At 37.5% G+C, this 14,212-nt stretch overlaps 1 protein-coding gene across 2 annotated transcripts; it reads left to right on the top strand.

Annotated features, from left to right (window-relative positions):
• LOC106078455 (uncharacterized) lies at positions 1-14,212 on the top strand. 2 transcript variants are annotated; one of them, XM_056027460.1, is made up of 5 exons: positions 1-152; positions 7,584-7,819; positions 9,849-10,020; positions 11,252-11,355; positions 12,080-14,212. In XM_056027460.1, the coding sequence occupies exons 1-5, from the start codon at positions 92-94 to the stop codon at positions 12,434-12,436; spliced, it is 930 nt and encodes a 309-aa protein (XP_055883435.1). In that variant the 5' UTR covers positions 1-91; the 3' UTR covers positions 12,437-14,212. The 2 variants fall into 2 exon arrangements, with proteins under 2 accessions (XP_055883435.1, XP_055883436.1); XM_056027461.1 differs by lacking the exon at positions 1-152 and adding an exon at positions 1,254-1,478.

Genomic DNA, 14,212 nt, shown 5'->3' with positions numbered 1-14,212 from the left:
TATGGTAGTCAATGTGCTGGTTTGGTCTGGCCAGTAGGTGAATGTAATGAACTGACAAACCCATTCATCTACGTTGTTGTTGACAAGTCCAATGAATGAGTCGATGAAAGATACAAAGTTTTGTGGACTGAAAGGAGATGGGGGAAAGTGTGGTATGTCTTAAAAATACATCATTACAATAATAAAGTTAGCGGTTACACAGATATGAAATGTAGTGTTTTTTGTTAGTGTTTGCAAGCCTACAGTCAATGTCTATATGTAAAATTAAAACAACCATTCCCCAACAAGGATGTTTATGTATCATAAAACATGAACTAGAGCAGTGTTCCCCAAACTTTGTTCCGCGAGGCCTGAATGAATGTTCCCCAAACTTTGTTCCGCGAGGCCTGAATGAATGTTCCCCAAACTTTGTTCCGCGAGGCCTGAATGAATGTTCCCCAAACTTTGTTCCGCGAGGCCTGAATGAATGTTCCCCAAACTTTGTTCCGCGAGGCCTGAATGAATGTTCCCCAAACTATTAGCTAGTAGGTATACTAGTGAATTAATTATAATGTAAATGCAGAAAATATTATACAATCTTATTTTATTAGTTGTTCTTCGTAACGGACACTTTTTCAATAACATAACTATGAACATTGAACTGATCTTGATGCTCACACTATTGAAACATAGATACAAAGATCAATCATTAAATGATTTCTAGCAGGGTTTGAGTGAAGAGTACCATAATATTTCAAAATAAATTAGCGTTATTTTACTTTTATTCCTATTATCTCAATAAGATTTACTTATAATGTTATTATTATTATTATTATTATGTTGCAACACAGTTAAAGTCTACAAACAGGCTTGACGCCTTACAAGAAATTAGAATTCAAAAAGATTTGATCTTCAAGTATAAAATGTTTTCCCTATTTGTCAATCTTTTTTTTTTCATACATTTTTGTATCTATTTTAATTATAGGCCTAGTTATATATTTGAACATAAATAATAAGCTAAATTAAGAATTTGTTTTTTAAATTATTTTTTTGAAATTTAAACTAATAGGAAATAATCCAGCCTAAACAAAAAGCAGTGTTCCGCTAAATTCTCCAATTGTACAAAGTGTTCCGCTAAATTCTCCAATTGTACAAAGTGTTCCGCTAAATTCTCCAATTGTACAAAGTGTTCCGCTAAAGAAAAACAGATTGGGAAACACTGGTTTATAGTAAAGCAAGACCTTAGTCTCCTGACCTCGTCAAACATTAATTAAACCAGTGCAATCAGGAGTCTTCATCGCAACTGTTTCCTTCTTTCTGTGTTACATAAAACAATGTCCAAGTAATAACATACAGCGTAGTGACTCTTGTTCTAACCATTAGCTTTGCTCATTACATATGTTGCTATATAAAGTTCAAGAAATATTTTATCCGTAAAATTTATATTTATGCCATGGATCTGCGTGAGATAATCCTTCTCTGTGTACTGATCTCTTTGGGTAAGAATATGTTGTTGTTTTTTTGTATGGCTCTTAATACTCAACGAGTGATGAGTTTATCAGATTTTGTTGTAATCTGTATTTATTGTGAAAAGTTGATCGCTACCTTCATCTTCACCTACAACTTACTCTGTTGAACCGTTGGGGTACAACACAAGATCTGTCAACCATCTTTCTCCATTCCTCTTTGTCTTTAGCCTTGGATAGAATTTCATTCAACGACAGGCCTGTTCATTTTTTGATGTTGTCTTACATTGTTTTCTCTGTCTTCCTTTTCTTCATTTTCCTGGTACTGTTCCCTGAAGGAAGGTCTTTGCGAGCTCTGAGGACATTGTGATGTGGCCATAGTTTAAATTGACATTTTTGTAACAGTGATTAGAAGGCGGGGGCGTGGTGACTGAGTGGTTAAGCGCTCGGCTTCCGAACCTGGGGTCCTGGGTTCGAATCTCGGTGAAGACTGAGATTTTCAATTTCGGGATTTTTAGGGCGCCCCTGAGTCCACTCTAATGGGTACATGACTTTAGTTGGGGAAAGTGCTGGCCACATAACACCCTGCTTGTTAACCGTTGGCGAAAGAAACAGATGACCTGAACATCATCTGCCCCATAGATCGCAAGGTCTGAAAGGAAAATTTTACTTTTTTCTTACTTTTTATTAGCAGATCATTGTGGGGTATTAATCCTGTTTCTAATCTCTTTATTCGCTACACCATCTGCACTTTATGGACCTTAAGAGGTGAGAAGAAAGGAACGTAACTACGTTACACTAGAGTACATCGAAACCTTTATTCCTTTAAAAAGTACTGAATGTCTAAGTGAATATTTACAAAAACACATATATTTTTTTTTTTTACAGTCGGGAAAAATGGGAAATACTTGACTAGTTGACTCACTAGTTCTATATAGTTGTGAAAGTTGGACACTGAACGCCGAGGATGCAGTGGCGTAACATTCATGGGGTTCAACAACATTCATGGGCGCGAAGGGGTTCAATGAATCCGGGCCCACGACCATTAGAGGCCCTGTCAAGGCCTACTTCCACTAATATATGTATGTGTCATGCTAAATGTACCCAAGTCCTGGATAATACCATAATGACACGTACAATGACAAAATAAGATTCAGAATGCCACTTTACCGACATATAACATGTTTAATTACATTATTTTCACTATAATACAGAAAAATAGTTAGAGTCTACACTTAGACTATATATATCCAAAAAGTCCAACTGTCCTGGACTAGGAACAAAAACACACTGCCTTATCATGAGTTACATTGTTCAACAAAACATCTCACCAAACAAAAACAACCCAAAACAATAACGGTTTTGAAATCAACCACCTGAATTGCCCCCCTTCTCCTCTACAGTAAACAGTAGACCCAGGCTGACCAGAACTCAGTCCTGACAGGCCCACAGCCTGTGGAGTAGCAAAGGCGCAAAGGGGTTCATTGCACTTGGGCCCATGATTCTTGACTAGTTGGGGCCCACGTGAGAACTTACGGATGACACTAAAAGTCCTGATGTTCACGAATTTCGACACAGCTGCTAATTATTCAATTTTCTCAAAGCTCAATTTCTTTTTGTTTATTCTGTATTTAAAACGTGAGGTCTGAATTCTCAATTGGTACATACAAAGATTATTGAGTAATAAAACTTTCGAAACAGTTGTGATTCTAAAACTTTTGTATCCAAGCCAATAAAGTATATACTTTGAAATGTGTAAAACACTCCCTAAGAACGACAGTCTTCATCACATTGTTTTGTTGTGTAAAAACAATGTTAATTTAATCATTAGAACAGAACTTAAAAAAAAAAGGTGATGAAATCTATAAAAACAATAACATTGAATATTTAGCAAGAAAACTAAACACCAGAATAAGTGACATATTGAAACGTTAAAATTGAAATGTTTGTTCTGTTACATTAATGGTGCAATCAAATGTGGAGCAGGTTTATAACAAAGATGTAGAAGATAGAAAGATGTCAAAATCAATCACGGAATATTGTCTTTCTCTGACCAATGCTTAGTATTTGGTTCATACTTCATAAAGAAAGCTATCAACAAAAATCTCTAACAAGGTTTTATTTAAAATTGTTAAAAATATTGAAATTTGACAGGAAAACAAAGCCACACAGATACAAAACGAGATAACAGACTTGTTGGGCAATGCAGTTCTGGCGAATATACCGAGGTCCAATCCGCACAATTTTTCTGAGAGCACTCAAGACATATTAAAATTTGATCAAATTAGCATTATTTTTAAAAAACTGTTTTGCGATCTCCGATGACGGACTACCCCCAAAAATAGCAATTAGAGAGTCAGTTCTAGGTTTTCGCTTTTGTGAGAACCAGACGTCTGCGGAATTGGCTGAAGAACTGCTGCAATTCATCCTTAAATAAACTGCGAGGCTAAAGCTATGATGTTACCTCCAATAAAAGTAGATAGTAGGGCCACAATGGTCTTCAAGTATTGCTTCATCAAAAGAAGCCGCTTGCCCATTATGTTCACTGTGCTAACCACGTCTTAAACTCGGTCTTCAATGATTCCGTCAGCTGAGTTCAAGACGTTGCAGATTTCTAGGACTAGGAATGTGTTTTTTGCGTCTAGAATCAAAATAGGGAGAGCATAGCTTACAGTACACTCAAATACTTTTACCCACAAGGTGGTCATCAAGGAATGATTCGGACATTTTGATGTACTAAAGCTGTTAACACGAATTACTTTGTGTTTCTCGAAGGAAAAAGAACGTCTGGAAACTGCAGCACTTAGAGGGAAATAAGAATTGCTTATTGTCGAGTATTAAATTGTAAGCGCATATCTACATAAAGCTGAAAGTATTGGAATGTCTTTTAGTAAATATACCCATTCATTCAGATGACTCAATTGTACTGTCAAACTATACATTCGTCTTATTTGGGGGAGGGGGTCCTCCTGAGATGAACTCCTATTGAAAAATCAGAGCAGGAAGGACTAGTCCTCCCGTAGTGCTCTGGCAAGAAACTTACCTCATAACTACCATACAAGTCGAGTGACTGCACAGGCAAGTCCCCCCTTAGCTAGCGGAGCTGGGGACACTCGTACAAGACATGCGACACTGTTTCGACGCTCTCTCCACAGTGACGGCATCGGGAGTCAAAGTTAGTGCGGAACCGGGCAAAATATGCCCCAATAGGACAGTGTTCCGTCCTGCACTGCGGAACTATTGACTGCTCTGACCTCCGCAGTCGCCACCATGGATCGTCGCGATCTGGGTGACGCATGCGCTGCCAGACACCACGTGCTCTGTCGGATTCCTCCCAGGACTTTAACCACTTCTCATGAATGAGTGTTCGGATTTGTGCCGTTGCTTGTAAGTACGTGCTTGGTGCTTCGAGGTGTGTGGCTGCCAAAGCACCCTCCCTTGTGAAGGCGCCCACTGCATGAAAACGACAGCTCCAATAGCTCGGCGGATGTTGTCTGCGGCGCCGATTGCCTCTTCTATTACGGCGACCCTCCCCCGCCGCCACCCATAGCTTGGAGTCTGGAGCGAGAGTCGGTGACCAGCACCACCGTAGTGGTACTAGTCTCGCGTTGGAGCATTCAGGCCCTAATGGCCTCGAACGCCCGAGTTATCCCTGTGAGTTCGGCATCCATGTAACATGCGGCGTAGCCGCATGGACCAGAGAGCCTGTCTGGTTCAGTCCGGTCGGGGTAGACGATAAGGGCTCCATACCCCGATCTATCGGGGTCCCTCAGTACCGACCCATCGGTATAGCAGAAAATGGCATCTGATAGGTAGGATTTTATGGTTATTGATGCCAAGTTTTGGAGAACGGCAGGTGTTAGTCGCCTCTTAGTGGCTCCCTCTTGCCCTATCAGAGACAGGTTTATTTGTGGGGCCGGCAATCTCCTCCACGGAGGGCACGTGTCACAGTCTTAGTTGACATTGCATGATCTAAAGTTCACGTCATGTTAAGAGTTTAAAAGACACGTGGAATTCCTGATGTAGAAAACAGGAAGTAGAATGAATAAAGTTGACTTAGAGTCAGTCAGTCAAATTTATTATTTCTTGACTTGTAGCACTAACAAGGAGTGCAGTGTATTATTATTGTAGTAAAATAAACTTCATGTTTGTCGTGCTGATAACGCGAATGTCTGGGTTCGGTCCCCATACTGGCCACCAAAATGTCACTGAACGTTGAATGGTGTAATACTGAGTTCTTACTTCCTGAAGTACTCTAGACACGGGACAAGACAAATAGTACAAACTGACCTAAGTCCGTTTCAGCAGACAAACATGAAGTTTATTTTACTACAATAATAATACACTGCACACCTTGTTAGTGCTACAAGTCAAGAAATAATAAACAATCCTATCCGCATAACAGCGGTATCAAAAGTATTCAATACGTTAATAACAAATCACGTCCGCATCTTCAGCGGGTAACACTGTGTAGAAATATATATAGATTAACTAATACATGTCTCAAAAGACCACTGGCAACAACTGCCCAAAAGTTACTTTCTAACTGAAATTACTACAGACTTTTCTAAGTCGCTACTGTCCATCCCGGACTAAAATATACTTGACCACTCGGTCCAAAGAATAACACTTGACTTCTAACTTGACTTCACTTGTCTGCTTTACTTGACTGACTGACCTCTAAGTCTAACTTTATTCATTCTACTTCCTGTTTTCTACATCAGGAATTCCACATGTCTTTTAAACTCTTAACATGACGTGAACTTTAGATCCTGCAATGTCAACTAAGACTGTGACAGCACGTACTAATTCTCCTAATAGGGATTCTATCAGTGGAGAGCCCAGCTGATTTTGACAAATTGACCGTAATATGGAGGAACGATCGCATTTTGATGCGGTTCCTCTCTCTCCACTGTCGCACTAAAATTGAGGTGGGGTAGCCTAGAGTCGCCCCTTTTGTAGCGCTCGTAGGCCGTAAGTACTGCCCTCTCCCTCCTAAGATGTAAGGGTGCCACGTTTGTTAAGATTTCAGCAGCGTTTGTTGGGCTTGTCCGAAAGGTGCTACAAATGAACCGTAGGGCCTGTGCTTGTACTCGGTCGAGTGATTCGAGGGCAGTTTTACTAGCGTATACTTGAACTGTATAGCTGTACTCTATTTGTGATCTGACTGCCCCTAAGTACAATGTGCGTAGCATGTCAGATTTTGCACCCCACTTTGAGCTGGCCAGCTTTCTTAGGGTCCACCAAGATATTCTTGAACCCGGGCCCAAGGATACCTTGCTACGTCACTGCTAGGATGACAGAAATATTCAAAGCTTTGAGAGTAAATGCTACAGAAAACTGCAGGGTTTTAGAGACCAGGAATAGAAGACATGGATTTGTATTTACAATACCTCTTTTCAAGTTGTAACTTCGGGAAAAAAACATTCTGTGTGGAAGAAAGGATAATCCAAAGAAAAGCTGGCTGGACGACGTGAAACAATGAACTGACCTCTCTCTTGATATTCTGCTAATTACAGCTGCTGACCGGATAGAGATGAAGAATTGGTTTACGCGAACTGCCACAGCATCCACACCGAAGTTTGCTAAAGACAGCGTATGCCAAGCTAAAGCGTGCTTTATCACTTTTATTAAAAGTTTAACTAGAGCAAGTCAATTAAGTTTGATATCGACGAGTTTCGTCAACTGTCTTACTCGTACCATGGGAGACAATTAGCGAGCTCAATACTTCAAATTACTTCAAAACCATGTCGGCAAAGAAGTTTTGTTATGGTTATATTACAACTAGGATGTGGAAAGAGAGAGAGAGAGAGAAAGAGAGGAGAGAGAGAGTGAGTGAGAGAAAGAAAGAGAGAGAGAGAGAGAGAAAGAGAGGAGAGAGAGAGTGAGTGAGAGAAAGAGAGAGAGAGAGAGAGAGAGAGGAGAGAGAGAGAGAGAGAGAAAGAGAGAGAGAGAGAGAGAAAGAGAGAGAGAGAGTGAGAGAGAGAGAGAGAGAGAGAGAGAGAAAACTATTTCAATGAAAAATTACTTCCTTAAGGATCAACACTGTAGACTTTTTTTCAAACCTATATTTCACTTGGTTACGTGCTGTGTTTATATAGATATATATATACCACTTTTCATATTCATTTGTTATAGTCAGAGTCTCGATACACCAGAGCGTCATAACATCATTAACAGTAGACAAATCAGACGAGATTATTGGGGATGCAGTCAGAATCAACTGCGAAGTGACCAAGTTTGCCCTGAAGTTTCTGACACCTAAGTTCATCACCTCCTTGGCCATTGTTAGACAAACGTTGAATGAATCAGACTTCTCAACACTCGTTTCACTAGAGCCACTTAAATCTAAAGATATTTACAAGCTTACTTTAGTGAGTCATATTGGATTGTTAAAAGTATTTTTGGATTTTGATTTGTTTCTATGTCTATTATTTAGTTTTGTATACTTTAAAGTATTTTCCTGCTAGAAAATGTCTATACTTATTGACAATGTTTAAACAATTCTATCAGAAGTGGTCCAACCAGTTAAAAAGGCAGTTTTCAATATTTTCAGAAAGAATATCAGAATAAAACTCTATCAAAGGCAAATGACAGAGAAGAATCGAGAAAGAAGGTTGACAGATCTAGTGTGGTGCCCCAACGGTCCAGTAGACCAAAGGATAGGTGAAAGTGAATATGAAGTTGGATGTGAACGTGGCCTAACTGACGTCAATCTCTTATTTAAAGCCTCAAGAAAAACAAATATGTAAAAAACATAAATCCTTTAGCCTTAAGTCTCTATTTCATAGTTATTTCACTGCATTGCAGTTTATGCGATAATATGAAAAACTACTTATTAATTATTGTTTTAAATTATGTTCCAATTTTATGCATGCTAAATAGATTTTTTCTCTTTGAAAAAAAAGTAAACATTTTTTGTAAATGTATTAGTTAATATGACAGAATTTATATAACTTAGCAATACAATTGTAAAAAAAAAATTGACAAAAAATCTAAAACCTTTTGCATAATTGTGTTTAAAAAATGGTAAAATAGTCACTTCCCTTACTAAATAGACTGCCGTGTTTGATACTATTACGTGTTAAAATGGTGTATTTTTATGAAAAAACTTTCGCTTTCAGAAAAGAAAAAAAGTTGCCGTTGCATCAGAATTTTGAATGGTCTAAAATATTATGATGTCAGATTTTCACTATCTTTTCTAGTTTGCGAGATCTAAACGGGACGGACGGACAGACAGACCACAAAAGACTATTAGCTTCTTTTTCCTTTTCGGGGGCCGCTAAAAAACAAAAAAAATTTGCGTATATTTAGTTGTATATTGTACACAGCAAAAGGAGAGTTAATGTAGAAATTAGAAATGTCAAGTGCCATTTTAATATTCTATGGTTTGAAGACGTTAAAACATTGATTTATCTAAATAGCCCCAAAACATGCCAGGATTATGTTGATATCCAACTCTGACAGGGACATTCTTTTTTTTTTTTAATATAATGTTCCCTGTTTAAACATGTTTTCCATCATTAATGTGTTTGTATATAATCCTGTAGTTTAACGTCCCATGTAGGCCTACTCTTCAAATTAAAATTAATTACTTATTAATATACCATTGCATAGTGAAGAATCAAGCAATGTTTTACTAATCTTTGTAAAGAGATTAACAACGACTGCCTTCAGGACCTAAATTCTTCCGAAGTGACTTTGCAAAAAAAAACAACAACGACAACGAAGAAACTGATATTTATCATAATGCTTTATAGCTTACCTAATATTCAAATTTCAGCGTTGGACACTGTATACACATGTAATGAGGTAGGTCCTTGTAGCTGGGGACGCTCACACAGGATTGACAACACTCTTTAATAGTTTGATATCGAGAGAAAGTGTTGCAAACTAGAGACGTAGGTCTGCATTTTCAGCTGGGTTTAAATTTCTTGAGCCATTTTATTTTACTACAGTAGGTACTCATTGGAGACGTGGTGGCTGAGCCGTAAAGAATTTGGCTTTTCGAACCGGAGGTTCCGGGTTCAAATCCTGGTGAAGACTGGGATTTCTAATTTCGGGATCATTGTGCGCCCCTGAGTCCACCCAGCTCTAATGAGTACCTGACATTAGTTGGTGAACAGTAAAGGCCGTTGGTCGTTGTGCTGGCACATGACACCTTCGTTAACTGTGGGCCACAGAAACAGATGACCTTTACATCATCTGCCCTATAATCCACAAGGTCTGAAAGGGGAACTTTCACTTTTTTTTTCAATGGACTCATCAACACATCGGGCGTGATAGGGTATTGACTAGACTAGTAAATATTTAGTCACTTTTCTTACTTACTTGAATCGCGAATATGAACAAATATTTCATTTTGGTTAACATCAAATTGTTTTGTATTCTTCTCGTCCTAAGTTGACACCATATTCTAAAGTTTGGCAAGCAAATTACAAGACTGACTGGATAACAATATCCACAAGACTTAACCTCACTTTAAGGGACTTTCAATGTGACGATATTGGAGCATATAAGTGCGTATCAGCAGTGGAGAGTGACAGAGATTTGTATGAGAATACAACTCTCATTGGTAAATGAATTTTTATCTTCGCTTTACATGTTACATTTTAGTACGTAAATTAATTATTGTCAGTCTTAAATGGCTTTACCTTCTTCGCCTCACCTTTACCTATCTCTTAGTCTGTTGGATCGTTTGGGCACCACACAATATTAGACGACCGACTTTCTCCATTCCTCACTGTCTTTTTTACGTTACAAATGTTTTAATTGTGAGACTTTCGGAGGGCCATGGCTACTAAAAGGAAGGGCAACAAATCGACACAGTTTGGAATCAGCAGCAAAGCAAGTTCTTCCACAGTGTGTTCATGAGAATGTATACATTTTAGCGCTATCAGGGCAGCGTTGTTACAATTTCTTTTGTTTAAGGCTGCCCCAAAAGCAGACTACAATGAATTTTGTTTCTCGTTAGCGAATCTCTACCCTGGCAGTGCCAAAGAATGACTACTCGTTCATTTCTAACATAAAAATAATAATAATAATAATAATAATAATCTAAGCTTGGAGATAAAGCGTTTGTGGAAGTTATCTAAAATAACAATATACCCCATTGTTATATCAACCTAGGGGAATAACAAGTGATCTCACAGATACCTTCAAGGTCATTAACATTCCTACTAAAATTCTCGTTGCCTGTCAGACGGCGGTACTGCTGCAGACCTGCCACATCACCAGAAAATTCCACGGTGGAAAGTGATAAAGGGACTACGGTGAATTTTGTTTCCCTTTAGCGAAACTCGACCCTGGCAGTGCCAGAGAATGAATACTCATTCATTTCTAACATAATAATATTAATAATAATAAAGAGGACTGCCGAAGATAAAGCGTGAGTACAGTATTTCACGTGACATTGCAGTCCTAGCCGCGACCTACATATTTTGCCACAACCGATGCAATCAAACTATTGTCTTACGATATTCTCCATCTACGTCTATGTCCAGCATAACTTTTTATTCGGTCTTGAATGCGTGACCCTCTGTCTTTATAATATCTCTTTCGCTGTCTCTTTCGGAAGCAATGTCCGCCATTTTTTCCCAGCATGCGAGTTAAGCGTAATCTGTAAACAGATATAGATAATCATGACCATTTTTTTTTAAAGCTACGAATTGAGCACTTAAAAGCAACGCATTCAAGTAGTGTCAGAATGAATAAGTAATAAATAAATACTGAATAGCCTTTATATAGCGCAACTGTTAGTTGTGTCTTCATAGATTACATTCTTTTCTATATCGATTCTATTCCAGCTCCTATAACTGTGGATTTAAGTTTCGCCCCTCACAAAGGAAAAGACCAGCTCGCATCAACCACTAACGCAAAGGAAAATGTTTCATTAACCTGCGCTGTTAAAGTAAGTCACATTTTTTGTATGCACTGGCTGGTATAGTAAGAACAAAAGTTTAGAAGGAAGGGACAATGAGAGAATGCGTTCTTCTCTCCTTCTTAGAATTCAAGGCCGGCCTTAGGCATAGGCAAACTAGGCAGCTGCCTAGTTTCACAACGGTTGAAGGCGGACCTCGCATAGGACTAACAAATCAACAAATGCAGTGAAAACATTTTGAAAAGTTTCGAGACCTTGCTGCCATTAAAGCACAAGTTTATTTTTACTGAAAGTTTATTACATCGGCACTGCTGCTGGAACGCTACGGAAATTGCGCTATATGAATTTCAGTTATTTTTTTTTCTTAGATATTGATACATGCAGGTTTTTAATAAATTGCGTAATTTTATTTTTTCGGTGCTAATTTTTTTTTACATTTTTATATTTTATAAGGGGCACCAAATATACATTTCCTAGAGCCTCCAATTTCCTAAGACCGACCCTATTGGATTGTTTGGATAGATTAATTTCTAAGTACTATTCCCAGACTGGACCACAGATAGAGATATGATGATGATATTGAATAATTAAAGTATTAGTTTTAGCAACATTTTGATATTTTACCATTATACATGTATAGATTTACTTAAAATATATTGTTTATCTGTGACCAAGTCTTAGTATGGCTGTTCGATATTATAGTGTTTAGCAGTTACATTTACTTTATTAACTTGATGAACTTATATGTTACCAGGGACCATCGAACATAAAAATCGTTTGGAAATTCGCTACAGTCTCGTCAGATGAAAATATTTATTCCGAGGGTGGTGTTACATTTTACCCAGCAACACAATCAAATACTACATCAGGATGCGCCACTATGTCCTATATTTCTGTACTACGAAGAACTCTACAGAAATCCGATAACGGAACCAACTATTACTGCTGCGTGACGGACGATAAAGACAGGGAACTAGCGAGAAAACAATTCACTGTTTGGATTCAAGATTCGCACAGCCACAGCACTGGAGTGAAGGTCTCCAGTATGAGACAGAGTTTAGCAGTGCTCCTCTTTATGTATCTCTTTAAAACACTTTATCTGACTAACTAATGACTCTAGTGGTGATTGTTTGAAGAATAATGCGTTGAGAGAAATTGTACATATGAGCCTATGGTAAATTAAAAACATTAATACACGTTTAATGACCTTTCATTCCAAAACAAAAATTAAACTGTTAGCAGAAATGTTTTACATATTGTGATATTTTATAAAGATTGTACGTCTAGAATTTTATTCTTTTAATTTCAAACTAGGAATATTACTTTAAAATTACGTTTCTGTATGAATAAGAATGACTAATTCAAAATAGCCATACAATGAATATATTTTTTTTTTATTAACAAGTAGAAGGTCCTGAACGATGAAACAAATAGTCAACAAAATCAATTTTTAAAAAGTTACAACAAAAACAAGACAAAAAAAAAAAAACGCCAATAAGTATTAGAAAAACTGCTTCAAGGATGGTTGCCGAGTCATGTGACGTATGCACTGGACTGTCCTATCAATGATACTGGGTTTGAACCCTGTCCCTTTCCGACGAAGTAACATCTGAAACATGTTGTAATGGTTGTATTTGTATATAGTATTGTAATAACTTAAGGGAGACTACTCAACGATGTATATGTTTATCCCAGGACATCCCAAACACATAATAACAAAGTCTGCCTTGAGTACAGCCTCTCCACGAGTTCCTTATACACTCGCTTGGGTGGCTGTGTGCATGGCAGGGCTTTAACAGTATTGCAAATTGTTAGTGAATTAAATCTTGGTTATTAGGTAGGACTAATTCTATTTATATTTTTATTGATTTCATTAGTCTATTGTTTACATTATAATGTAAAGATACATTTTCCTAGTTAGTTGTTGTTTTTTTGCTTTAACGGAATTACAGTTTATTTGATTACAGGGTATATAACTGAGTTCATCCTGCATAACAAATAAAATTAATGAATTATGTCCCTTAGCTTTGCTTATACTAATACCCATTTTAATAAATTTGCCAAATTGAATGGAATTTGTTTGTTTTTTTAATTTCGACACTTCTTGAAGTGAATTCATTACATCGATTTTTAAAAAAAAATGTCTCACATCTTATCTCACCTGGTCCTTGATTTTAGTCGTAGGGGTGCTGTAACAGTTTGTGTAACCAAATCCTTCCACTTATTGTAGCAGCTGTTCTTAGAAGGAGATCAAGAGAGAGACCGGTCCATTCTTTTACGTTGTCCAGCCAGCTTCTCATTGGTCAACCCTTTCTTGGTGCTCTTGCCACTGTACCTTGAAGAATGACTTTTGATAGTGATTCATAAACCAGCTCAGCTTTCGTCTCTACAGTTCTGAGGAGTTTCTACTTTTTACCAACTAAAAAAAAAAATTAGCTTGTAAATGTCTAGCTAGTAGAATGACTAAGCGACTTGTGTAAACAAATGGTCTTTGTTTACTTTTCCATAACAAAACCCAACACTCTTTTGTTTCTATGTAATCTCTATCAACAAATTCGTGTGTTTGCGTCTCTTCTATCGAAATGTTTTAATGACAAACAACAAAATGTTGTAGAGTTATATTAAAATATATGATCCGTAGATAATTAACATCTCTTTACGCGCTTAATATAGAAATCCAACACTCAAGGTGGGTAACTGAGCACTCGAGACATACGAAAGAAAATTGACAAATTATATCCCTTGACAACAGTCGTAAGAAAGCATCGTTCTTTTGATAACTAAAACTTGAAGAAAAAAAAAGTGTTCTTGTATTTAGACATTTTATAAACACAATTGCACTTAAGACAAATCTTTGGCTAGTGAAATAAAGTGGCATGGGATCTTA

Source organism: Biomphalaria glabrata, chromosome 4 (assembly GCF_947242115.1).
Source record: "Biomphalaria glabrata chromosome 4, xgBioGlab47.1, whole genome shotgun sequence".
Taxonomy (NCBI): Eukaryota; Metazoa; Mollusca; class Gastropoda; family Planorbidae; genus Biomphalaria; species Biomphalaria glabrata.
The sequence above is the reverse complement of the archived record's forward strand: the minus strand, read 5'-3'. Positions and strand labels throughout refer to the sequence as shown.